Source organism: Triturus cristatus, chromosome 4_2 (genome assembly GCF_964204655.1).
Source record: "Triturus cristatus chromosome 4_2, aTriCri1.1, whole genome shotgun sequence".
Classification (NCBI taxonomy): domain Eukaryota; kingdom Metazoa; phylum Chordata; class Amphibia; order Caudata; family Salamandridae; genus Triturus; species Triturus cristatus.
This window is the reverse complement of record NC_140586.1, coordinates 283,979,490-284,005,285: the sequence shown is the minus strand read 5'-3', so window position 1 is coordinate 284,005,285 and position 25,796 is coordinate 283,979,490. Positions and strand designations below refer to the sequence as shown.

At 42.9% G+C, this 25,796-nt stretch overlaps 1 protein-coding gene across 1 annotated transcript in view; it reads right to left on the bottom strand.

Moving 5' to 3' along the window:
* The window catches only part of EDEM3 (ER degradation enhancing alpha-mannosidase like protein 3), a 326,937-nt gene extending 301,354 nt beyond the window's left edge, over positions 1 to 25,583 (bottom strand). Inside the window, exons 1-2 of the mRNA XM_085601522.1 lie at positions 25,326 to 25,583; positions 11,566 to 11,611 (exon numbers count right to left, since the gene is read on the bottom strand). Of these exons, the coding sequence (XP_085457648.1) occupies positions 11,566 to 11,611; positions 25,326 to 25,441 (162 nt within the window). The 5' untranslated portion in view covers positions 25,442 to 25,583. The remainder of the gene's footprint in view (positions 1 to 11,565; positions 11,612 to 25,325) is intronic.
* Between the last annotated feature and the right edge of the window lie 213 nt (positions 25,584 to 25,796).

Sequence of the window (25,796 nt, the reverse complement as noted above, 5' to 3'; positions counted from 1 at the left end):
TATCAGAAATGAGGTTTTCGAAAAATTCTGCTTGAAAAGTAGAAACTGTTTGCAACTCTTAGTACTTGAAGGTCGTTTTCTTAGCTCCCTTGAGCTCACACCCTGCTTGCACCGAAATGAAACTTCAGATATGAAATGACTAATTTCAGAAGGCTCTGTACAGAGCTTAAATCCACTTCTGATGCTGGAGGCCACTTTGCTACTTTATGCTGTGATTCACAGCCTTTTTTAACAAATACATTTTCACCCAACACCTAAACCCCGAGTTTTCCTCCTCAACGGTGTTAGTGCACTTAAAGAAAATGAATAATAGAGTTCCTCTCTATACTGCAAATTAGAGCTACATGTAAACAGAGGGGGAAACTGAGAAAAGAGTGATAAGAGAAGCGGTACAGAAGAGTGTAAGAACTTTAGAGCATTACATACACACAGTTTAAGATCAGAAGGATAAGGAACCCACGGCAAAAACCCAAGATGCGTATACTTGTAATTAATTGTCAAAGTTTGTGAATACTTGTAATTAATTGTCAATGTTGTGACAGAAGGGGGGGGCGTGGTCCAGATGGCGACTGAGGCGGACAGGAGTTGAGAAGTTCCACTAGAGGCCCGCTATGAATCCTGATGTAATTACTGTCCCACGCTGAACTGATGACGCTATGCCCCCTGTCACATCGGTGCGGCTCCCCGGCCTGTTTGCGAGGGGCCGTGTCTCGTGGATGAAGCCCCCGCTGTGCCCGAGTCGATGCCGCGGCTGGCTCCAACCCGGGCTGCCACCTGCAGCAGGAGCTGGGATAGACGTCAACCCCAAATACAAAGCCGATACCTGGGACAGTAGAGCTTTCTCAAATGTAGATCCAAAATTCTAGAACTTCCTCCAGCTCCATTTATGAGAAGAACTACCTTTTTTAAAATTCAGAAAACAACTAAAGCCTCTGTTTTCCTCTGACCTGGGTGCTCCAGGATGGAGAAAACCATGAAGTGAGAGGCTTTACTGTACACAACTGCAGTGCTTGGAGAACACCCTGACAAAGACACATGGAAGAAGAGCCACCTGAAACTGGTTCTACAGTTTGAGAAAGTGTTTCCACATCTCCCGTCTGCCAATTGTGTACACTTCTAGTTCTAAGACCTCTGTCATCAAGGTAAAGAGTGCCAAGTGGAGTACGCTTGGGCTGCTGTACAACCATGACTGGTGTCTGTTTAACAGTCAGTCACCCAGATGTGAGGAAACAGCATCTCAAATCTGGTACGGTTCCTGGAAGAGCTGTGTACCAGCCCTTAAGCACCTAGAAGCCTGCATGTCTGCCTGTTTTAAGAGGGAGTGTACATGGCCCTGAAGGAGGAGATCTTGTCAAGGAAGGAGCGAAGTTCATCACCCTCCCTGGTTACTGTGGGGCATGCAGAAGAAGCAGGCTAAACAAGAGCATTCCACGAAGACAACTGTGATCGAGGGCCCCTGAATCTGGAGTTCCTGGTGGGAACTGTGACCCCATGATTGCCTGCGTGACCACTAGAAGCCAGTGTGGGACTTCATCTGCTGGACTGCTGAAGCCCTGTGTAGGGTAGCATCTGGAAAGCTTGTGAAGGCCCATGTGGAGCAGCATCTGTCGACATCCCGAAGGCCCATTCAGTGGCCACATTCTCTGTCCAGTTGGCCAGGACATGGACTACAACAGACTACTGCAGAATGGCTCGCTGGAATTGCACCTACCTAGTCTGGTCAGGACCACTTCTTCAGGACTGAAGATCGTCACACGACCAACTGCACCAGTTATGGTGGAGTCGCTACATCCAGGCTGCTACAACTGCAAAAGAAAGGCTGGGCAAGTGTGTTGCTGAGTGATACCTAGCGATAAACTCAATCGAAGACAGCCAGTGCGCCGCAGCTCTTGCGAGTTTAAGGGAGCGCTGACCGAGTGCAAGACAGCCTAGAAAGACTTTAAGAGAAGTCTTCCAACCCATGAAGGGGAAAGACTTGAAACTGAGCACACTATAAACCGTGGGTAATGAATATGCATCTGAGCCCGATTCAGGACTCCTGATAGCCCCTAGAGAGAGCGCGGGAACCCAAAATCATGGATGCAAAAGCTCGGAGAGGGAACGAAGAGGGAGCTGCATGGGTGAAGCACCTGCAAGAGATGGAGCCTAGAGACAATGGCCTATGTGGGAGAATTTAAGAGTATAACAGTTAGTACAACTGTGTAAATAAAGTATTTTTCTTCCCTGCAAAGTTAAACACTGGGCTGGACATTCATTTTATTGGGCTTGTTGGCAGACTGCTGAACTCTAAGCTACAGCAGCTGCACACTACCTCCCTGAGAAGCCCGAGACTGCTTGCCATTGCTATTCTGCAAGTCAAGTACAAAAGGGGTTAGCAGCAGCTAAGAAACAGTAAAAACATGTATACCTCCAAATCAAACTCCTAGGAAAACCCATTGTTTCCATTCATTACTTATCCCACCCAATAATATTCAAGTGTAGCAGAGGCACTCAAGTGCCAACTATGAAAACACTTTGCACTATGGGATACCCGTCAACCAAACTAAATGACCCACAGAAGGTGCAAACACTGCTTTAAAAACAGGCTGCTATCTGTGGCACCAGGAAAAAGAAAGAATCACACTCATAATTATATCTTGCATATGCATGTATCTAAGGTACAGCCCCCCCCTGCATAGTTACAATGAAAGCACCGATATACACCCCTATAAACACCCTTTGCTCAGCGGAAGAGTGTAACCTGGTCATCACAGGAACATCATGTAAACACAGAGGTTAACAAAGATTCTCAGACGCAAAACCCCACTTCCGGAACACCTTGCCCAGGGAAATCTACCACGCCCAATCACTGATTGAGCGCACGTCAAGACTCTACTCCCCTCTTTTAATCCCCTTTATGCAAGCAATTCTGGCCCACCACATTCTCCCTCATACGTTCGATGTCAAATACACCTGCAATTACAGTTACAATATCCTGTATAATTATGCCTTATATACCATATCTACTTCAGTACTCACAAATGCCAACTAGATTCATCACTGTGATCTTGACTATCAAGTCATGGCGCCACAATCAATGTATCTATGCTTCTTAAAAAACTAGTTTATTGATTGTAACTGTGCTACTGGGACTATATATCTTGGCCGGACATATACAACTAAATATGTGCACCTAGAAGGCATTATGTTTTGCTTTATAAGCAAAATAAACCTAAACAAGACACCTTTTAAAAACACACACATCTATATAGGCTGCACCGGTCAAATATGAATGCTACTATATACTGAGGTTTGAAGTGTCAAAGTCCTACGTATGTTCAACCAGGACAAACATGCCCAATCATTCCTCTGCGATCAGCGAGGGCTATGCGATCAGCGAGGGCTAGACGTATAGTGACTGCCCAATGCAGCCACATTGTCACTCAAAGCACTGGACAGTGGATAGTTGTAATATTTACAAGGACATTTGGCACTATACACAGCAGTCCTCAGATTCCACCCTCTGTCCAAATGTATAACGATCAAAGAATGTTCACTGTTTAGAGAAGAATCAATTCATCCATCTATTTGGCTTAGTCTTTGGTAATCTTATACGTTTTTAGTTCTGTGCCTACAATTTTACACAAATGTAAAACAGTTGTGGTGACTCCTTTAGTAGATGTGACTTAACAGGGCACGCCACAAACGTAAATTTCAGAAATAACTTACATTATAAGTGTTATTACAAAATTCAATGTTGGACACATTGTTAAATTCGAAGGATGAAAAGGATGACAGGATCAGACGAGCACTAATTTGCAATAGTATTTTTTTCAAATTAACAGTGTATTTATGCGACTTACTGATAGGGGTTTTCGAGGATGGCAGGCAATACCTACAAGATTATACAAAATGTTCAAAGGAAGCCCACTTTGTACCCAAAGGGAAGGGCCACACAGTTAATTGCTACATATGAAGATATACAACTTTAAAACTGATCAGTGCTTTATAGCAATGTGCAAAATTAGGTTATAGCAACAATTTGTTTTACAAACAAATATTTTGCTTTACAGAAGCAACATTCTGCACTTTGAAACAAGTAATTTATCATCATGTGTAAAACGAATCTGATGCAGCTCTATTAACCACAAACAAATTAACCTGCTCTGACAAAGAACTTTACACAAACTAAAGAGCCCAACTTGACTGGATCAATCTAAGAACCCTCCCATGGACTTAAGGAGAAAAGAATCATTTTGCTTTAAAGAACTCTCACCCACCAAGGGTACCCATTGGTGGCCTGTTAATTCATAAAGTTCCTTCCCGTTCCATTACAGAAAGGGGCGTGCTACGACTTGTGCGATACACGTGAGCACTCTGTTGGAAAAGGAATAGGGTAGTGAGCAGGGGTAGGGTTACTCTTAAAAATACCTGCCTAGCAGTCCTAATGTTTTAATCTGTGCGCCAGCCAGAACGATTTAAAATAGGAAAAGTTATGTAGTTCCGGGGCTCTAGTTACCCTTACTTCTTCTTAGGGTCAACATGTTTCTGCCACGTAGGTTCCCAAATTCTTGTGATTTGTGTCAGGACCGATAATACTACCAAAATCCACACCTATTCCATAATGTTGACATTACTGATTAATTTACCATACATACGTCAAAGCACACCTGAACCACCTACTAGGTGTCAGTAAATGGGTATGTATTAAGGCACATAATAGTGCTCCTTAGGTAAAGGGAGACGAGGCATTCCAGCTGTCACACGGACTACAAGGTTCCTGCCTTGCCTGCTCGCCAAGGGCCTGTATAGGTTACATACATTGCAAACATTTTGAATTTGCCATTGCAAGGGAAGGCCTCTTTGTGCATGTTAACCCCACATTTTTGGACTGATGCTGCTGGTTTTTCGACTCTGAAAGTGCACTGAGGCCTGCTAACCAGACCTCAGCGCCAATGTTCTAACGCCTTACAAAGTGTATGTCGATTTGGCTGTCCCCAATTGGCAGGAAATGACTTACTTATAAGTCCCAAGTATATGTACCCAGGGTACCAAGGGCATGTAAGCCATAGTGTGCACCCAAGGCTGCAGCACTGTGTATGACAAAGTTCAACACGGCTCCAATCCTGACACTGCAGACTGGAAGGGCAGTGTTTACACTGCCAGTTTGACTTTGCTATTCAAACCAATGGCAAAACCACCACTTCCCTTAACAATATATGGAAGGCGTAGAGAGCCCTAAGGCAGAGAGCTGTATATTATTAAGTGGGAAATGTATAAACATACATGTCCTTGCAATAGAAACCCTCAAATTGTTGTTCTGCTCTGGAAACGTTAGTAGCCATATTGGCTAACACAGGGTTACAGGCCGGAGGTGTCACCTCCCCCTTTCAGGAAGGCTAGCGAAGTTAGGACTGGGCCTCCAGACGTGGGGAAAAGTTGTACTCAGCCCCAGAACAAAGCAGTGACACCAAGGATCAGTTAGCTGATCGCCTGGAACCACTTCCAAGGACAATAGAGCTGAAGGAGCCCAAGCTGCAAGTTAGTAGCCACTTCCATAAACTCGCAGTTGAATGCCACTGGGATCCACATGAGACAGATTCTCGAAAGCTAAAAGTTGCACCCAAGTCAGCAGGACCAAGGAGTGCCGTCAAAGTCCAGATTAGTCACCCAAGAGAAACACTAGCTGCCAACTAAAGAATTTCGCCCCACCCGATGTAGTCAGAGACCAGCTGCCCAGTCACACCTGCACTTCTACTGTCGCAAAGAGGACTTAGTGAGACCCCCAACCTCTGTGGCCAAAGTCGCCCCACATCACCCGTGGACCGAGGAATAACCTCAGCACCCCTGTCGACTGCACAGCCACCAGAGCATCTTTGAGTATCTTTTCATCCTGTATCACCAGCATCTCTCCATTCAAGTCTATGGCGGTTCTGCTCTAAAATTTGAAACTGGACTGAAACACGCTTCATTGCCAGGTAACTGTCAAAATCTATCCTACTCTCCCCTAGATCCCCCTCCCCGCCCTTCATCCTATCGGATTTGGTTTCCCAAGCCAGGACAGCGTAGCTAAACTAACTTTTACAAACTTTTGAAAAGTTTCTAAACTTTTTGTTGACCAATGCTTATTTGCAGTTATAAATAAATAAATACTCGGATTTGAATAGCGCAGCTCATCACCTGTGAGGGCATCCAGGCACAGTTGAAATTAAAAGTGATAAAACCTTCAAAAATCTTTATCTCGGAACCCTTCTGTGAACTTTTCTCATTAAGGACTATAGAAAATTCATAAAAATATAATCTATTTTTATAAACTGTTGTTGTGTTTCTTTCATGTTGTGTGGCTTTCTTATTCTGTGTTTGGTACTGTTAAGTGTTGGATACTGAATTTCTTTGTTCAAATCTTGCAGCTCGAAAGCCATAGCTACCCAGTGTTGAGCTTAGGTTTGTTCAAACGAGCCTGACTGGACCCAAGACCGTTTTTGTGAGTGTGTGAGTGTGTTCCACGATAAGGCCCGACATCCATATACCATATGATACACCCAAATTCTCACAGACAGTTTATACTTGGTCTTAAGTGTTGTAAAGGTCTTCGAAATGTGTCTGATTTCAGATGCTTCCGCCGCCATGCCCCCGGGCACCCGTGCTCATACCTATTAGGTCCTATTTCGTTAAACCTGCCAGGTTCCCAACCTCCTCAAGAGGTCAGTATCCAATAAGAGAATTCCATTGATGAGGATTGCCTCCCATCTCGAGTATCTTGTTGCCGTTTTCCAGGCCCTTCCTACTGAATCAGTTATTTCCGGTTGTCTCTCCCTTCCACATCTCCTGTACATTTCAGCTGGTTACGGTATAGGTCCCATTGCATGTCCATCTACCCGAAGCGAGGGTTAATCCTAAGGAACAAATTTGCAGTCGTGGAGTACTTCTAACTGTGCAGTCTAGTAATATGCCCAAATCTAGGTTAAAGCAATTCCCTCATTATATTTGCCCTGTGAAATTTGTGGAGCTGGACTCTGATGTATAGCAATTCTGCGTGCCTGTCAAGATCTGCCTTATCACAATGGGAATAACTTTTTAAGAAGCATAGCTGTGTTTACCTGGAGCCAGAAGTGAACCCTGAATTTGCTATGTATTTAGGTGCTCCTTTATCTAAATGCCAGCCACTAGTGCCCTTAAAATCAGTCTCCTGTAATAGGATTATATCCAAGTCATGATTTCGAGATGCCTTATGTACTATTCTCCTTTTAATTTAACGGTTCAGTTAACTTAGATTTCACATTATAATTTTAAGACCTTTGGTCAGTTGTTATACACCCACCATAACAATTCACTTTAATTGCTGTGCTCATCAGTTTGGCTGACTGGTTATAATTTAGGTTCAGCGTATTAAGTGGTGTGCATCATGCTGCTTAACTCTCATGGAAAAACTGCAAACTCTTTACATCCCTAAACACAATTACCTTTGTCCCATGCAGCAGGTTGCTGAATTCTTGTCACCCAAATTCATGAGGAACCTGTTGCCCATAACCGCTTGGTTCGGTGAACTGATTTCAAAATCTCCTTATGAAAAACTTTAGTTGCAATCTATGTACTATGCCCCTTTCCTAACTGATGTTTGTGTGCCAACAAATTACACCACCTTTCTGTGTCCCCTGACTAAACATCCATTATATATCACTTATCCATCACTTTTTCAATCTAGCTTGAATTTCATGATCACTTTCTTCCGATGTGTCCCTCTTGTGACAAATGGATGAATGGTGAGGCCCGTCATTTAGCATCCCTTTACAATCCACCCTACATATTGTGGCTTTGAGTCTCAGCCAGTCATGGAGTCCACTCCAAAACAAATACTGGCTGTTCTTCTTCATGGTTTTGTCAGTCTCGAATAGCGCTGCCTCCTTCCTTGATTTTTATTCGGTCCCTCACTGGAACAATAAATAAGCAACTTTCTGGAGGCTGCCCATTGTCCTATAATGATCACTTCAAGTCAACAGAGAGACTACTTTCGGTCCTCTGATCCTAGTGTCCCTTCCAGTGTTTCCGTTACAAAGGTGCCACCCTTCATTCAACTCCCAGCCCTTTTCTGGTGTTAAATTGGTATTCTCCACCACGTACCTTATGGGGCCCTGGCCTCGTGTGCCCACCTTGTGGTCTTTTGGGTTTCCCTATTCTTGTCCCACAGTCTCCATTCGTCTCCTCTCCTTTGACAGTCACTTGGTTCTTGGCACTATTACCTGTGGTAGGAGTAGGGCAGGCAACACCCTTGCCTGTTATAATCCCTCCGCCCACGATTTTTATAGGACCGTACTTCCAAAACAATGTTGGGCTTTTATCAGGTATACGTAGTGTGTGCAAATATATTGGGTGGTGTATTGTCAGAGACTATCTTGCTTTTCAAGGTCAAACCCCATGGGCTAGGTACTTGCCCACTCCAACTTTCGAGGTTTCACCCACAAACCCTGAAAGGGCAGGGTGTAGTTTGATCTTCAAGATTAGAAGTGTTTGCCATACATTCATCTTCTATTGCCAGTAAAGGAAGATAGTGGGTTATATCAGTAGAAAGAGTTAGCTAGCTGGGACCAATAACTTAGGATTTAGCAAAGAGAGAGAATTTGTGACCAGCATTAATGAGGTACGGGTAGTTTGATTTTTCCTGGCTTGTAGGGTTCAGCGTAGTTTCGTCATCAAATCCTTAAAAGGCAGATTGTGGGTCACTTCAATGCAAAGAGTCAGTAGGGACCAAGTGCCCAGGAGTTAGCAAGCCTAGCCCGAGACATTGCAACCAGTACTAACTTGGCAGGGGGTAGTTTTGATTTCTCCGGGAACAGCATACTTTTATCTTCTAATGCTGATAAAGGCAGATAGCGAGGCATATCTTCACAATGCAAAAGATCATCCGGATGTGGAAAGTGCCCAGGAATAAGCGAGGCTAGTCCGAGACTATCGCCAGCCTTAAAAAAAGTAAGGGATAGTCTATTTTTCCCTAAAATGTGCACATATGGCTCAAGACCAGAGTTCAAAGATGAATAAGGCAGAAAAATGCTCTGATCTCCAAGGACAGACCTAAAGTACCCTCTCCAGTAGACTAAATCAACACACACAGCTGGCTGCAGTTACCTTCAGAGAGGTTGAATAAGGAGTTGTCCAGGATAGGAAACAACACCCAATGGCTACTATTGTTTTAGCTCTAATGCCTCTTGCTAGAAGTGAGAGCAGAGTAAAATGAGGGGAGCTGGGTTGGAGGTGCGGGGAGAAAGAGAAGGGGCCAGACATAGAAAAACAGTAGGGAAGCTAACTTGCATAAGACACATAAAAAGAGTTTTTCAAAAGGCTAACAGGTCACAGAAGAGGCGAGATAAGAGAGAACAAATTAACTACCAAATTAGTTGCCATGATGATGTCTTATGCGATATAATGGAAACAAGGAGCTCCTTTCACAATATAGTCTATTTTTTATCCTGAGAGGTCAATCACTAATAATGAACGTGTAAGATGTTCTGGGAGGAAATTCTAGAAGGTCAGGAGGATTCTTAGTTATGCAAACTAGAAAGAACAAGGACCTCTCGGATCTAAGAAAAGTACTGAACTCGCATGAAGGGGTCAGAGCCATGATCAGACTAGGACGTATCCGACTTTGAAAACCTCCGGGAGCTTTATCGGGGCTAAGACCATAAACATGCTCAAAATATTGGTTCTCTGACTTAGTTAGATGTAGGTGAAACCTGGGCCTTTTAAAGGTTGTGTAGTTTCTGCTCAGGTTGCCAGGCTTAATCGCTCTTCCTCTTCTTTCCTGCTTTATGGGGGTTATTTATTGTGCAGAAGGCAGTATCCCTGCCTTTAAAAATATGAAGTATATAAATTCACAAAATAAAATGGTACAGGTTTCCTACTTATGTTACCAATTCCCATTTGCACTATTTTGGTATTCTTTCACTCATCCAACAGCATCTGTTCCCGACGCATGTTGCCTTAATAATTACTGGACCTTCTTTTCCAAACAAATACAAAACATGGCAGAGAAAATTCTATTTGAATGTAACCCTGTCCCTAGAGTTACAATTGGTGCACACCCTAATGGTACCAGTCACTCCTAGACACCTATGCAAAGCAAGTAACAGAAATTCATAAATAAAGAGGTGCACCAAATGAACAAGTGCCCAGTCAAATAGCCAAATGTCTTGTTTCTTATTGCATGTTCTAAAAAGTTATTTTCACTTTGTCCATATTCAAATTGATACAGCCTCAGCCAACGCGTTTCGTTCATGTAGGTTAATCGACAGTTGCAGGGTGTTTCAATTAGAGGACCACAATAATTCATAGTGAATCCACAGGCAAAGTATTATTCCAAATGAAGCGATAAATCATAGCCTTCTTCCATTTCTGCCCCACAAGGTGATTCTTCAAATTATTAATTCCACTAATTCAGACTTTTTACCAAAATCCTCATATTTAGAATCATGGAACACTCACATCTGTTTCCCACATCAAACATGCACCCAATACCTCGACTCCAAACAGCAAAAGGTGTAAATTCGGGGCTCCGCGTAATTACTAGTGGCTGAGATTAATTGAAGCATTTCACTCAATAACTATTGCTTTTCTAAGCAATACCGTTTTTGGGAAAGGACATTTCAGGGTGTAGGTGTTATTACAGGAAGTACCTCATGCCATTCATAGTTGTTTGCATACTGGCCAACAGTGTCTTTTATACCGAAGTCACCCAGCAGTTTAATGTGAAAACTAACGGCACATGATGTGATAAAGCTTAAAAATAACTCATCTGTTTCAGTACTTTTGAACCTATCTTTCCATGTTTTGTAATCATCCCCACAACTGCTATTGAGAACGTCTTATTAAATTATTATTTTTTTTTTTTTTTTACACAAATGTCTGTCACTATGTAGAGATGTGTAGCATCGACAATACCACTGTTCAGTACAAAAATGTAATCTTGCCATATATGAATATGATTGCTTATATTTTCAACCTGTTCACTTTGAGCAAGTTTCAGTAAATTGGTTAATGGAACAGTACATTTTACAAGGCATAAGTATAACCGCTTCGACTGATGCACATTTGTTACAAAAAAATGAGGCCTTTCTTTTGGCTCATCTGTGTTTTTCGTACTGTTAATGGAAGTTTATTTAGCACTGGATTTGTTAACTATAAGCTTGTGAGGTTTCCCAGATGCTTAGAGAGAGCTTTACTCAATCCACACAAGCCCTTGAATCATTGTTCATCATTTTGGAATGCAATTTAGTTTGGGTGGGCTGGAGAAATCTTTTAAGTTTTGTAGTAGTGGATATGGATGGTTTCAATCACTCATTTTCTGTGTGATCTGTAGGGAAAGTCTCATGTAAAACGATCCAATCAGGACATCACAAATATACTTTAAATTATGAAATCCTAGGTCGATTTTCAACAATTTTGCAATGGAAAAAGGATTTTTAAAAAAGCAAACAAATGTATACCCTTTGTTCACATATTTGAACTTTCGTATTTATGAATATATGAAAATATATATATATTTTTTTTTTCATTTATGCTGATTAAAGTAAAAACAAAAAACAGATAACTTACCATATAGTTACTGTACGCATGATCGAACATCTCAAGAACTTGATTCCTGCAAGAAAAGATGAAGCATCAAAACTAGAGTATAATACAACAGCTGCCTATTTTGGAAGGCATAGCCTTAACACACGGAAACTGTGGCTCTTGAAAATGTAGAAGGAAACCAATAGGTTTCATAACATAGATAGACTAGTTATTAATAGGTATTTTTCCATTTAATGAGGGGAGGCACAAGGACTGCCAAAAATATTTTGTTTTAAAGTCGATGAAGGCATCGGAGAATAAAAACACAGACACTCACAATACATAAGACATTTATAAACAATCTAGCACAATTCTGAGAAAATGTATTTGTTTAAAACTGTTTAGCGACCCTATGTGCAACGCTTTCTGTTTTAGTAGATAAACTGCAGTAAGGGCACACAGGGCTGCTGCCAATTTTCATTTCAAGAAAATGTCCCAACGTTGAACAGATCACATAACCTGAAGACAGACATCAGAGAAGCTTGTTAGTGACAGAGAGTACGAGAACTGCACCTTCAATTCGCCAACCAGTAATGACAAGGCTGCTTCCCATAACACTATTGTTCAACCGCAGTTCTCGATTATATCAGTAATCCGTCCATGAAGTGAGGAAGACTGGCTTCTCCACAATCAAACAAAGTAATATTTGAAAGCTAACAATTGTTTTAAGATGGACAAAATACTAAATTGTTCGGACGTGGAATTCCGATAGCCCGACGCTCAGGACATATTGCTTGGGGTCAAGGGCAACAAGTTTTCATGTGTATTTTGTCCTTGGGACAAGTAGGCCCAACTCCCTACAGCACAAACCCTTTGGCTGCCAGTTTACAGTACCACTTCATGGATCAGAGAAGGGCATTGTATGCAGTTACGGTAATACTTTGTGCCCATGTGTTAATGCTGTACAAACTTGTATTTATGATTCATTATTGCACAGCCATTATTATTAGAGTGAGCGCCCTAAGTAAATGTTGTAAGCTCGGACTGCACTGCTGACAGTGGTTCCAGTATAAAAATGCATACACATGTTTTAAAAGTTTAGCATTATGAGGCTATGTATAATATTTATAATGGGAAATTAGTGTAACCAGTTTCAATAAGATTATAGGAAACTTAAAAATAAACAAGCATTGGCAAAGGCAGCAGGTCTGAAATTGGTAGTCAGCTTTTTTGGTTTTGGCAATGCATTACTTGTTTTGGCATGGTTTTTGTAAAACCTTATTGGTGTGGGAGCTGCCATTATAATAAACCATTATAACGAACATTGTCTAAAGCAAAAATATTTTTTGGTTTCAAAAAGCACACATTGCCACAGTAGTTCCAGGCACTGAACAAAACTACTTTGTGTGCCGATAGAGATAGAAAGAATATGTTAATAAACACAAAAGATCATGGTTAACGCCAGACCTAATTAGGAGCCCAATTATTAAAGAAAGTCTCAAAAGTGCACCCATGGTATATGTCCTTGCATTAAGTGCAGCTATACGGCTTTCATGAATTCACAAGAATTTACAGAAGTAGGGCAAGAAATAGCACTCCCGGAAAATATTTGTGAACTTCATTTTAGCATGAGCGAATCTGCACGTGTACATTTGCTCATGCAAATATCTGAGTGTTTGCAAGTTCACCTTCCCTCTAACTACTTTTTTCCCAACCCTTTAAGAAGTTTTACACCTGCCGCTATCAGGAGTAAATTTACAACCTTTCTAAGTATGGAAAAAGATTAGAGAAGAGTTGGTGAAACCCTTAAAAAATGCAAGTTAGCAGGTATGCGCAGACTGAAAAGGGCATTCCAACCCTAGAATTATTGCTTACCACTACCTTCAGCCTCAGTACGTAGATGTGCGGAAACATAGCAACATAAGCAAATTGATAGTATTCAAACCCTACTATGGTATGAGTCCAGGCATAATCAGAGAAGCTATTTCAGAACTCTTATATAATGAGATTGCTGCCATAATTTGTCACCGCATTAAACGGCACAAAAGGGACAAGTGGATTTTGTTACAGGACAAGTAGATTTATGAAGCAACCTGCCCCATGGACAAGACGATATTTTATTGAATTCCACACAGATTGTTACTAGTGTTTTTAAAAAAATTTAATAAAATCCTCAGAAGAATCCGGTTTATGTGAAATTACATTAAATCACTGACTGAAGCATTTTTCATTTTTTTCCCCATTTAGTCAATGTTTTTCCCAATATTGTTAAATGGTGGGTGGCTAGATGAGAGGTAGCATGCTGTTTGTGAGGAAGCAGTCCAAATGCTCATTTACATGATGTAGAGTCCTACTATAGAAACGTTTGTACTGAGTCGAGCAGATGAGTCGATTTTGAATCCTACACAGTGGAAACTTGGTTGAATGGTAGGGTATCAGCTTGGACAGATAATGGAACATACCAAAGTGCTGAACCTTGTGGACGGACTGAAGTCAAGATCAAGTTCACATTGGCACGCATCATCTTCAAACATATTTATCATCATCCCTGACAATCTCTGGTAGAAATAAAAACAGCTAAGAAGCAAAGACAATCGGATACTATAAGCAGGAAATGTCAACTTTCCGGTCTAGCTCGTCTCCCTGCCCCTTCCTTTTTCTGAAACTCCCTTTCTCCGTTTTCCCTTCTGTTTAAATGAAGCTATATTTTGCATTATATTAACCCCTTCGCTGCTGCGGACATTCCGCTGCAGCGCTGGGGGGGGGCAGGGGGGCAGCGCGGTGGGCCTGTGCTCATGACGGAGCCGCTCCGTCATGAGCCACGGTTGAGCTGTGCTCATGACGGAACGGTTCCGTCATGACTCCGCCCATTTGCGTTGTCCCCCCGCACAGGCGGGGAAACAGCGCCGCGTAGGCGGAGCGGCCGCCAACGGTCGTGTCATGACGGAACCGTTCCGTCATGAGCACACGGCAACCGTGGCTAATGACGGAACGGTTCCGTCATGAGCGAGGAAGGGGTTAAGCACAATAAAACACTTATCTGGAGGAAGCACTTCTATATAAAAAAGGTAAACAAAATTAAAACTCTGTAAAAGAAATAAGAATCCATGTTTATAAGTAAAAGAGGGGTAGATTCTTGTTTCCTAATTACCTAACTATGCCACAACAGTATAGGGAGAACAGGCTGAGAGACTAATTATAAGTGGAATAAACTTAAAATGCACAAGATGTAAACTGTTTTCAACTAAGGACACAAAGATACTTTTCTTGATTTTGTTACAGTGAATTACAATTACAGTCCCTCGGGAAAATACTCCATTTCAAAGTTATTTTCTAACAAAAGTAATTGGATGAATAAACTAATGAATGAATAAAATATATTAATGGCATAAGATTAAAGAGTGCTATAACCACCATCCTATTTCATATTTGTTTATTTAACACGATCACTAATAAGCCTTTAATGGTTTGAAATGTATCCTAATATTTTAGGAGGGCAGCGATATTCCAGGAGGTGGTAAATTAGTTACTTCATGAACGACCTTCGGTGATAGCCAAAGCCCGATAGCTGCCATACATTTGCTCTCCACTTGCGATTAACTGACTGCTTCAACCAGCACAGAGCTACCAATATTCCCAGCATCATCACATTCTCACAGCATCAACATGCCATTCTACGTTATGCTCACTCATACCATGCATCACACAAGCAAATCAAATCACTACACATTCTCTGCTGGAATTAAAGCTTTCAACTGCAAATCACATAGAATTTTGCATCAAATTCTTAACTCGTTGCCCTATCTTCCTATTGGGGTGATTGGTGGTTTGCTAACTTTCCACAGAGCAACTGAAGTAAGGAGTTAGTCTGACATGAAATCGGATTTATTCTCCTTTACTGTTCTAATCATTCTGCAAGTTGGCTTGCAGTGTCCAGTCTCAAATAGTCTCTTCAGTCTATCAGATCTGCTGCAGCAATAAAAAAAATGCCTTGCTTGTTCCAAAACTTGAACCAATTGTTTTTAGTACTGGAATCGTTTTCTGTGGACAAAGAACAAGGGACACAGCCATTCCAATCTATGAGTTATTGAGCATTTTTCACAAGGTCTTCATGAAGTAACTAGACTCCAATAGTTTGCACAAGCTAATGAACTTCAACAATCAGACACCAGGTTTACCACTCTTCCCGTACATTGTTACACAAAAGCCTAATAGCAGCACACAAAAGCTCAGAGGGCAGAAAAGCAACTGATTCTGGGATTTAAGCAAGAGTGCAAGCGTCCAAGGCCTGCTTCAGAATATTTTGGCTCTTAATAAAAGGCAGAACCTTTTTCAAACATTTTTATTTAGCTCATATGGAGGTCTCTTAGCCTCACAATTCACCAGACATACCGCACACAAAGGAGCCAGGAGAGAAAGGACAAACTGTAAGCTTTCAAATTTTGCCTTCAGGGAATTTGGCCCAGGTTCTAGAATAAGAATTCGTAATATGAGCACGTGTAAAACAAAATAATTGATATAGACCTTGGAATCCATCCTACGTTCTGGTCAAAAGTCCCTTCATGAATGCTTAGGTTCTCCTATCTCATAAGACAGAACCCAGAGCAGCACAGAATATTTCAAATCAGCATAGTGCCCATTACAAGTTTAGCAAATGCATCCATTAATTCAAAACGTGACCTTAAAACTTGGCTATATGTAGGCAGATGATTCCTTACTTGCCGTTTGAAGTTTAATGCTAACATCGGATTTTAAAGCAGCCATTTCACGATTATTCTGAAGGCATTAGACCAATTGAGACGACACAGTAGGTTTCCCCAATAACTCAGTGTTGCAGATTTCCTGGACATTTGATATAAATGGTCCCCCGTCACACTGCAACAAGCTGTTTTTATTCTTCTGGTTCTGTGTGCTGCTTCTGATAGTTAGTCAACCAAGCATGGAAGACACTGGCCAAGCTAGTATGTAAGTTTCTTACAAGTGGGAGAATTTTAACCATAAATGTGTAGAATTGGCTGTGGAGACTCTTTTGGCTTTTCCTTTAGCTACATCAATCCAGTTATTTATTTTTCATTACTAACTTGTTCACAGTTATGTAGGTGATGTGTGAATGGAGAAAGGGGGCCCTGGTAGTACATCAACTAATCACTCATGTGTCTCAAGAGTGCCTACATACAATATGTCACTGGATATGTACAACTATTTAGCTTGGCTGAGAATAGGACAGATTATCTTAGTATTGGCTACAAAAACCCTTCAAAAGTCTTCTTGGGACCAAGCATATTGTGTAATTCCCCTAACTCAGTGGCCTTGGCTAGCAACTTCACAATCATGTTTGACTTGCAGCATTACAAAACAAATAAATTATGGTCTTTGAGAACATCAACCAAATTAGATGGCATGGTCTTTTCTTCACAGAAGAAATTCTCAGTTGCAGAATTCAAAAGCTCACCACTTCAGCAGCTCTGCAACTATATACTCCACCTTGTGTTCTATGGCTAATATATTGCAAAGCTCATTACATACCAAACTACACACAGCTGATCCTTCAACGTCCCTTGCATGGAGCTCACCAGAGGAGCATGCTTAACAAAGGGGAAGACAGCTGCTATAAGGATGCAGAAGAGGATGCTTTGAAAGCCAAGTCTGCAGGACATGGAGACACACTCTTCTGAAGCGAACAGCAGGTAGCCACTGAACAGCCCACCAACAGCTTTTGCCAGCATGGATGTTTGCTGCAGTCTTCTACTTCTTTCATGGCTGTGTAGATTGTAGAGACGTTTTATAAAGCAAACTAGGCTCGCTGCACTAACATGTGGTCGAACGCATAGTTAATAGTTCTACTCTACTGGTACGACTGTCATATGTTGAATGAATAAATATATATTTTTCAAAACAGCACTAGCTGCTATAACGCTCTGCAAGCTCACTGGAACACTACACCCGATAGGAGACAAGGACCATGTTCTTTGCTGTAAACAAAAAGGCACCATAGCCCTTATCGGGTACATTACCCCGATCTGCAGAATGCCCATAACCTCATTGGGTGCACCAATTTCTGACTGAAAGAGTGGATCAATTCTCTTTTTTTAAAGGTCTGTCCACAGCATAGGCACTAACATATCTGTATTGGAGACAGTGTGCACGACAGCATCTGCCCGAGGAAGGAAATCCCTGTACCCCCTTTCAGAAGACAAAGCTTTGTGGTGCACTGATTCTGCAGCACTTCCAATGTGGAACAAAGGCAGTTTGTCTTTACTTTGTATCTGTAATACAACACAGGAACATGGGCAAAGGCATTCCTTCATTACATGGGGGCAAGGTCCCTTGCAAAGGAGGAAACACCTTGAAATTAGAAGGATGAAATACATATGTCTTGTAATCCATGTTCCCAAAGGGGGCCCATAAGTATCTGCAGTCCTTTCTGTAATACAGAAATGCCAAGGGAGGCAAAAGGAGGAAGGAAATACCCATTGCACGTCCGTACTATGGCACCACGTGTGCTATTACACATGTAAATGGTATTCATTATTTGATACCCAAAAGGTTGAAAGGTTGATTTGACCACCTGTGGCATACAGGTTGCACAGAGACTACTGGAGAAATCATGAGCTGTGGTTGTCTCGCAGGCTGAAAAGATTACTTCTTTGAGAGGTTTATTTCAAATTGCTTGACTGTTTTAGTAAGAAATGGCAATAACAGATGAATGTGCAAGTGCATGTTGAAGGGACCAGGTCTGTTGGTCTTAATGGTTCTGTGAGAGCGGAGGTACTACGACAGTGACCACATGATCCTGCAGACAGTGTGCAAGGGTGATGTGTGATGAGCGAGTGTGTGAGCATCAGACTGGGATGCCTGTGTGTCAGTGTGACTAGGGTGAGAATCTTTAGGTGAGTTCCATCAGTCAGAGTTGGGAAGGTTGGTGATGAAAGAAAGCTTACAGGGGTCTGCTGGTCATCTAGCCCTGGTCATTGGACTCTTTCCCCGTCACGCAAGAAGGGGAAGGCGAGGTGCAGAGAGAACCTGATAGAGGGTCTGAATCTAGTATGAGCCACCCTAGGCCAAGTGGGATGAGACTCAGTGGGAAGCAAGTGCCAGAGAGTTCAGCACTAGGTGATTCTCAACCACCACCAAGCAGATTCCCTGGGGCCGCCCTGACCCCTTGTTCTCCCTGCAGCAACAACTGATGAAGGCGGGTGGGATGAATACTGGAACACTGATCCACTAGGATTCAGGCAGAGAAGAAACTGGGCAATGCAGGTCAGGTCCCATTTGTGCTGCCAACCTGTGGGTTGGAGAGCTAGAATAAGGCACCTGATCATTAGCCAAAGAAAGGATATGTCCACTTCTAGCACACAGCTAACCAAGATACCAGTCTAGCCTTACAGGGAGTTGAGGAGTCAAAGCTTGACTGTACAAATGGTGTGTCTGTTTATTGGATACATGTGGTTTATATCCGTTCACTGTCTCGGTGACAAGCTTTTGCCTCCCTGCCAATAGTCTTTGCCCTTTCGGATAAGGTGAACAGATGATCTCTAGCACCGGAATTGGGAAAGAATATGGTTCCTCTGCCTAAGAGGTAATTTAAAATCTTAGTGAGACACTTCAAATTAGGAATTGCGAGGGCAACTAGGGTCGAAAGTGTATGCGAGGGCGATTATACAATCCCCATAGGGAATGGATGTTTCCCTATTTGGATGGTGTAGCATGCTCTACCTCTGTTATCCTCATCAGTTTGCTCTCCTGCAGATACCAAGGCCCATTGATCTTCCAATCAGGGAGATAAATAAATTCTAAATAAACTGAACATGGCACACATCTATTACTGCGTCCTCTATTTGAAAGGTAATAATGATTCCTGGGCCAGATAATCTAAATAGAAGAAACACAGTTCTTGTTATTTCCTTATGAAGTGGAATGTTTGAGACTGGCAGCAACATTGGAAAAAACCCTGTCTGCCCATGCCGCACATTTGTCCGATTCCAAACTGCCCAGACCATGTCCTTAATTTAAATTTCTGCCCCACTCCTGTAGGCTATTTTCAATTTCATTCCTCCATCCAGAGGGATAAACGTCTACTTGTTCAAGTAGGAAGAAAGGATTGTAACTGGTACTGAGAATGCGGATAACAAGCTGCTGAGGAAGGACTGTCTCCTGCATGGTATTGGATCATGTTAACCGATGTGTGAGAACACGACTGCATGTGCACATGGTGTACTGGCTTATTTTGACTCGAGTGTCACACTACTCTTAGTGTGAAAACTAAGACATACATAAGTACCTGACAAAGTAAAGTTCTGGACCTGTCCTGTTACAGAGAGGCACACCAAACAGGACCTCGTAATGGATAGGGCACTACTGCTCCTGTTCTAGGTTGAGGACATATAATGGCGGCAGGAGCATACCGTATGCTAAGAAAGACAGTGTGACCAGACCTTTTTATCTGCGTCACTGAGAGTATGGCCTACAGGACCCCTGTGTAAAGATGCACTGTCATGCGACTGTCCAGAACTTTGGCCTGACACCATGCATGTATTTCGAGTGCATGTGCAGTGTCTGTGTAGCACATGTGCAATAGCAGAACTCTGTGTTTGAGTACTGAAGCCAGTGGGATATATTTTAAGTGCCCCTGGTTAAACATGCTACAAGGACAGCTTCATCAGACAGTGGAATTCTATTGCCTGCATCCCTGTGGCTGGAGAGTGGAGACCGGAGACCCAGACACTGAAGTGAGAAGGATGGAGACAGAGCTACCTTACAAATTTGATGAGCACTTTCGTTATCAAAGAACTGCTGGAGATTCGTTTTTCCTGAGCACCTTCCTTTGATTGTTGGGAGTGGTGAAGGAAGAATGCAGTTTCTTGATGTAAAAGATGATGGATTTTCTAGGCCAGGCCTGGCCTTTTGTCCATCCAGGATTACTGATTCAGAGAGGCTTGCATGTCATGGTTCCAGGCTCATGAGACCCCCCAATTGCCCTGTCAAGCCCCTCTGGTATTGCCATAGGGACCGGAGTTCTTGGGGTCATGAATCTTTCCTTTATAAACACAGAATGCGGGCTAGCCATATTTAGTGGCCGAATGCACGTAGCACCTTCTTCTACACAACGGTTAGTGGTGCATGCACTGGGCCGAATAGACTTCCTCCGAGGTCATGACGGGGTAGGTGAGCTTCCGTGTTATGACGTGCATTAAGCTGGCATTCACAAACCCGAAGCCGCTTCACCTAAAACCCACCCCACTGTAGCCCATTGAGCATTTCTCCATTATGGCATCCTGAAACGCACTGGGACACGTTAAATGTCTAGGCCCACCTGACTTCCGTGAAAAGCCGCGCTTGGAGAGCTTTTCAATATGCTTATGGTTTGATGCTCGCGCAAGGAGTGATTAAACAATCCTTTGACAATCCAATAAGTGTAAGCACACGGAGTGCTTTGAAATTGCTTGTACTTATGGTTTAGATACACGTGAATGGAGTGCTTTAATTTTGCTCATGGTTTGATAAACATGCGTGGAGCGCTCTCAAATTGTTTATGCTCATGGTTTGATAATGACACATGGAGCATTTATTTATCGTTTAAGCTCATGCATTTTGATATATGCGCTTGGAGCGCTTACCACAGTTTATGCTTCTTAGTTTGATACATGCGCATGGAGCGCTTACTGATTCTATTGCATGGCTGGTAATGGTGGATGCAGCAAGGAATTGCTAATACATGCACAAGAAGTGTGCCTTGTACGACAAGTTTCCACATCAGCGAATACTCAACTGATGTTATCTGGTCGTGGTGCTGCTAAACGCGTTCCTGCATTGGCTACCTGCATTTCATTTCCTTATTTTGAATAGACCAGCACATACAAGTGTGCAATATTGGGGAACAGTACTCATTGATGCCTTAACTGAGTCATAATCCTGGGGTTCCTATCCCCTCAGGGCTATTATACACGGGGAGGGGGTGTGTGTGTGTGTGTGTGTGTGTGTGTGTGGTTATATTTGTGTCAAACAGGATCCTTCGTCCTCAATGGTTCCACAAACCTGCTTCCTTCAGTTCTCCAGCCTGCACCCAATTCCCCAACAGACTCAAGCATACTCGTTCCTTTCTTTCCAGAGGAGCCATCAGTGATTGGGCTTCAGTGGGTGTCATGTGTACTTCCTTGATTTCTGACCTTGTTACTCCTTATTTTAAGCTGTAGTTGCTTACACGTAGAGGGAATACCACTTCGGTATTTCCACAGCCTCGTCCCCGGTGCCCCAGCCTTCTTCCTGGTCCTGTTGACACATTCACAAGTAAGATGAAGGGACTGTGGAGTTGGTTCACATTGTCTCTGCGAGGCCACACCGCGTGCTCAAGGTAAGGTTTGCGGTGTCTTGTCACGGTAGCAGTATTGTACTAAAACCTCACAATTCATTGTACCCATGTTGTTGATGCTCCAATGTGGAGACAGTCCCAGTGCCACTTGAAGTGAGAAGCATCATTTTACACAAAGGTTGTGTCTGGAAACCAATCTAATAATGTCACTTGAAAGAGAACCATCTCAAACCTGTTTTGAAGTTTGAGACAGTAGATTCTGGTCTAGAAAATATATATATGAAAATTGGACCCATACCTTCCCACTTTTTTCCAGTTCCAAGACCTTCATGACAAGGAAAGGAGTGCTCTGCAGAGTACTCAGAACTGCTGTGTGACCAGGGCGAGTGTTAGCCTCACAGCCAGTCTCCCACTGGTGACCTGAAGTTTGCGCTTCAGCACTTTCTTCTGGAGAAGCTAAGGGTCTTCCTAGTACCTAGAAGTCTCCCTCCCTGCTGAGAAAAGGAAGGAGTCTGCATGGCCCTGCAGGAGTACAGACGATCAAGGAAAAGAAAAAGGAAAAGCCCAATGTGTCCCTGGATGGAGGGATACCAACAGAAAGCCGACTGCTAAAAAGCAAAGCAAGGAGTGGCCTGTTGCTGCAGAATGAGTCTCCCATAAGGTTCCTGGCAGGAACTGCGAAAAGCCTACGTGAACGCACCAGCCAAGATGGGGGCTGCAACTTCCTTGGTGATAGTGTTGCTTTGTTAGGGGCTGAACTACTGTGCCATTGTGTCAGCAAGAAGGGGGCTGCAATTGCTCTGATGATCATATCAGCCCAGTCAGGGCCTGTACCTGCTTCGGCCTCAGGCAATAGCGTAAGTGGGGCTGCATTCATCTCACTGGTTGGAAGAGGTCATAAAACAGACCAAACATGCATGGAAGATTCAGGACTACTGATTGGCACTGGACAGAACCAGAGGGGGGGTCGCATGAGAGGAGGCAACGGCCAGGCCTGGACTCCTCTGCAGCTTCCGAGGACTCCATCCAACTACACAGGACTTTGTGTGGGAAGACTAAGCCACTGAAATTGATATGCACTTGTCAAATGCAAGAGATTCAGAAACTCACTTCTTGTCCACTGCACCAAGACTAGAACAATCAAAATGCACAAACTAATTGGACATTTGACTTGTGGGACACCAGAAAGTGCACCATAGCAGGATTCATGCTTCATCCTTAATTACGGGAGGAGAGGGGGCAATCTCATCAAGGGTCACACAGATTGGAGATAGCATAGGGGCGGGAAGCAGTGGGTGTACCACCACAAGGGAGAATCAGCGGCGGGATCACTGCCTTGATAGTGGATTGCACAGTGAAGTACTGATGTGAGATTAATAAGCACCTTTTTTTCCCTAAAAAGACAAGCACTGGTCTGGACACTGAGGTTAATGTGATTAACGAGTTCTGAGCTTGTGCCCCCATACTATTTCCTTGAGAAGCCTGTGACTGCTTGCCCTTGCTGTGCTGTCTGTTAAGTATGAAAAGAGTTTTACTTGGCCCAGAATACAGAAGCTTAGTAGGACGAACTCAAGGGCACCCAGTGGCAAACAAGCTCAACTACCATGGTTGGGGTGCTGTAGCCTCTGCTTGCCCTGTGCCCCAACACCACAACTGGGGTCTGAATCTGCTGTCTGATCATCAATTGTATATACAAAACCAGCTCAACTAGGTGAACATGGATTACTGTCAACGATGCTACCAGTGTCACTGATTCTACAGAAGTAGCAGAGACTGTTGATGATTGTGACAGACTGCGCTTGCAAATTACCCAAGTTGTTCTCTTTGCGCCAAAAACATGCATTACATTTAAAGGCGATTGTCTGAGCCAGCACAGGGCGGAGGGGGGGGGGGGGGGCGGGGTTGAGGCCTCAAGCCCATTCACTACTTGGCCCATTGTTTCCGTCCAATACCTAAAAAAAAAAAAACCCTGAGGGATGTGGAAGGTGAGGAACAGGAAGACAATAAGGCCTCTTGGTACGAGCTAACTTGGCGTCAATAACCTTGGAAATGTAATTTTGTGTAGTTAAGTGAGCTTGCAGATTCTTTGCAAATTGTCTTCAGTACAAGGAAGAAAAATAGCATGACTTCAAATTCACTGTATGTTCGGGTGGATAAATCTATTACCAACAAAGCATCTACAACACAACAGTAACAGTTTCCTGGTACTTTATAATAGATGTTAATTGCCACGTTACTTGCTTAGATGCCATTCTTTGCAACTTGTGCATCAAATTGTCTTACCAGTAATGGAAAGGGATGTTCAAATTACAACAGAATGTCTGCCGACTATGATTCAAACCTATGACCTACACCTTTCACACAGTAGGAAACAAGCTTAATGCCAGAAATATTTACTACTATATGAAGCACAGACTTTCCGACTAAAAACCATCTCTCAGTTGTAGGTAGTTTACACTGCGCTATCTTACCAGCTGATAAACTAGGCTAACAAATATGGTCATTATCTGTCACTGGGTTCATTTCCAAATGTAAAACTCAGTAAGAAACTGGATGGTCAACGGTTAAAATTTCATTACGGCCCAAAGTCCTTTTAATACTTTCAAACGTGATAAAATATGCATCACTGAGATTGTATCACCTATTATTTACAGTGCAAATTAACAGCAGAGAGGTACCATGAAAAAATTAAGTACAGAAGTGTTGTGAATACATCTACATTAGTACGTGTGTAAATTAGCCCTGGAAAGGTGAATTCAATTTTTCACACCAAGTCCAAATTTCAAAGATGCCAACCGAAGGGTAAAAGTGCTTAAATTCACTACGCTCCCGACACGAATCCTGCCACGTTTAACTGCTAATGGTCCAGGATTAGGGTGTTTTATACAATGTCATGGTGTTATTTACTACTGATTTGTTACTCTTGTAAAGGAAGATTCTATTTTCGAATTTGTACAGCACAGGTTTCTTTTCCACGAGTGTTAAAAAAGGGAAAACTGTAGAGTAAAAAGCTATGGCAACCTTTTATTTAGAGCGCTACAGCAATGCAAAAGGTGGTAGGTACAAAGAACTATGTGGTTAAAGTCATTTTTATGTCAGTGCCCCTTAAGCACCGTCACCTGTTTTGGAAGTACAGGTGTGTCACAGGAGCTTCCTTGCAGTTCTAAATGCACGGTCAGAAATCCAATGAACGCCAAGTGTGTTTACGTGAACTGAATGAAGGTGCTGTCAGTCGTTGTGCAGGAACAGGGGATATGGTCAGTCATTCTACCAAAGCTAAAGGAAGACGAGGGCAGTAAGTCCACAGATGAAAATAAGACCTCAGAGACTATAGGCTCATTCATACAAGGTGGCAACATTTTGGTAGGTGCAGTCAGTGGTTCTCAAGACGCAAGTATGATGTCAATGGATTCAAAGGTCCGATTGTCAAATGTTGTAGAGGCACTGTCACATGAGGTCTCGCAGCCAAACCCCTGCATAAGCCTTCCCTTACCTGAGGCTCTGTTTCTCCGCCCGGCCCATGGCGGCTTTCCCCGGGTGGGCACTCCCACAGAGGAGCACCAGGAAGAGCAGCGCACAGCCCCGGGATGGGCACATGTCCCGGCTCATTGCAGCGGAGAGGGGGCTAAGCCCTCGGGGCAGTGCGAGAGCAGCACATCTTCCTACTGTGTCTATGCAGCTGCCCAGCAGGCTCTGCACCGACCGCTCCGTTCCAGTGTGGGCCAGGTGAACAAGGTACGCATGCGCAAAGCCCTGCCCGAGTGTTGGGCTAGACTGAGCTGGTCAAAGTAGGAACGTCTACCTACTGCATGATTCGCGGTGGCGGCCATCTTGTACAGCTTGAAATATGTATAATATATCTACGAGCATCACGAAACACAGTGAATTATTTCTCATAAAACAAAAATATTATTGTTGACAAGCATGCTAATATTTTGTCAACAAATATACAGATGCATGTTCA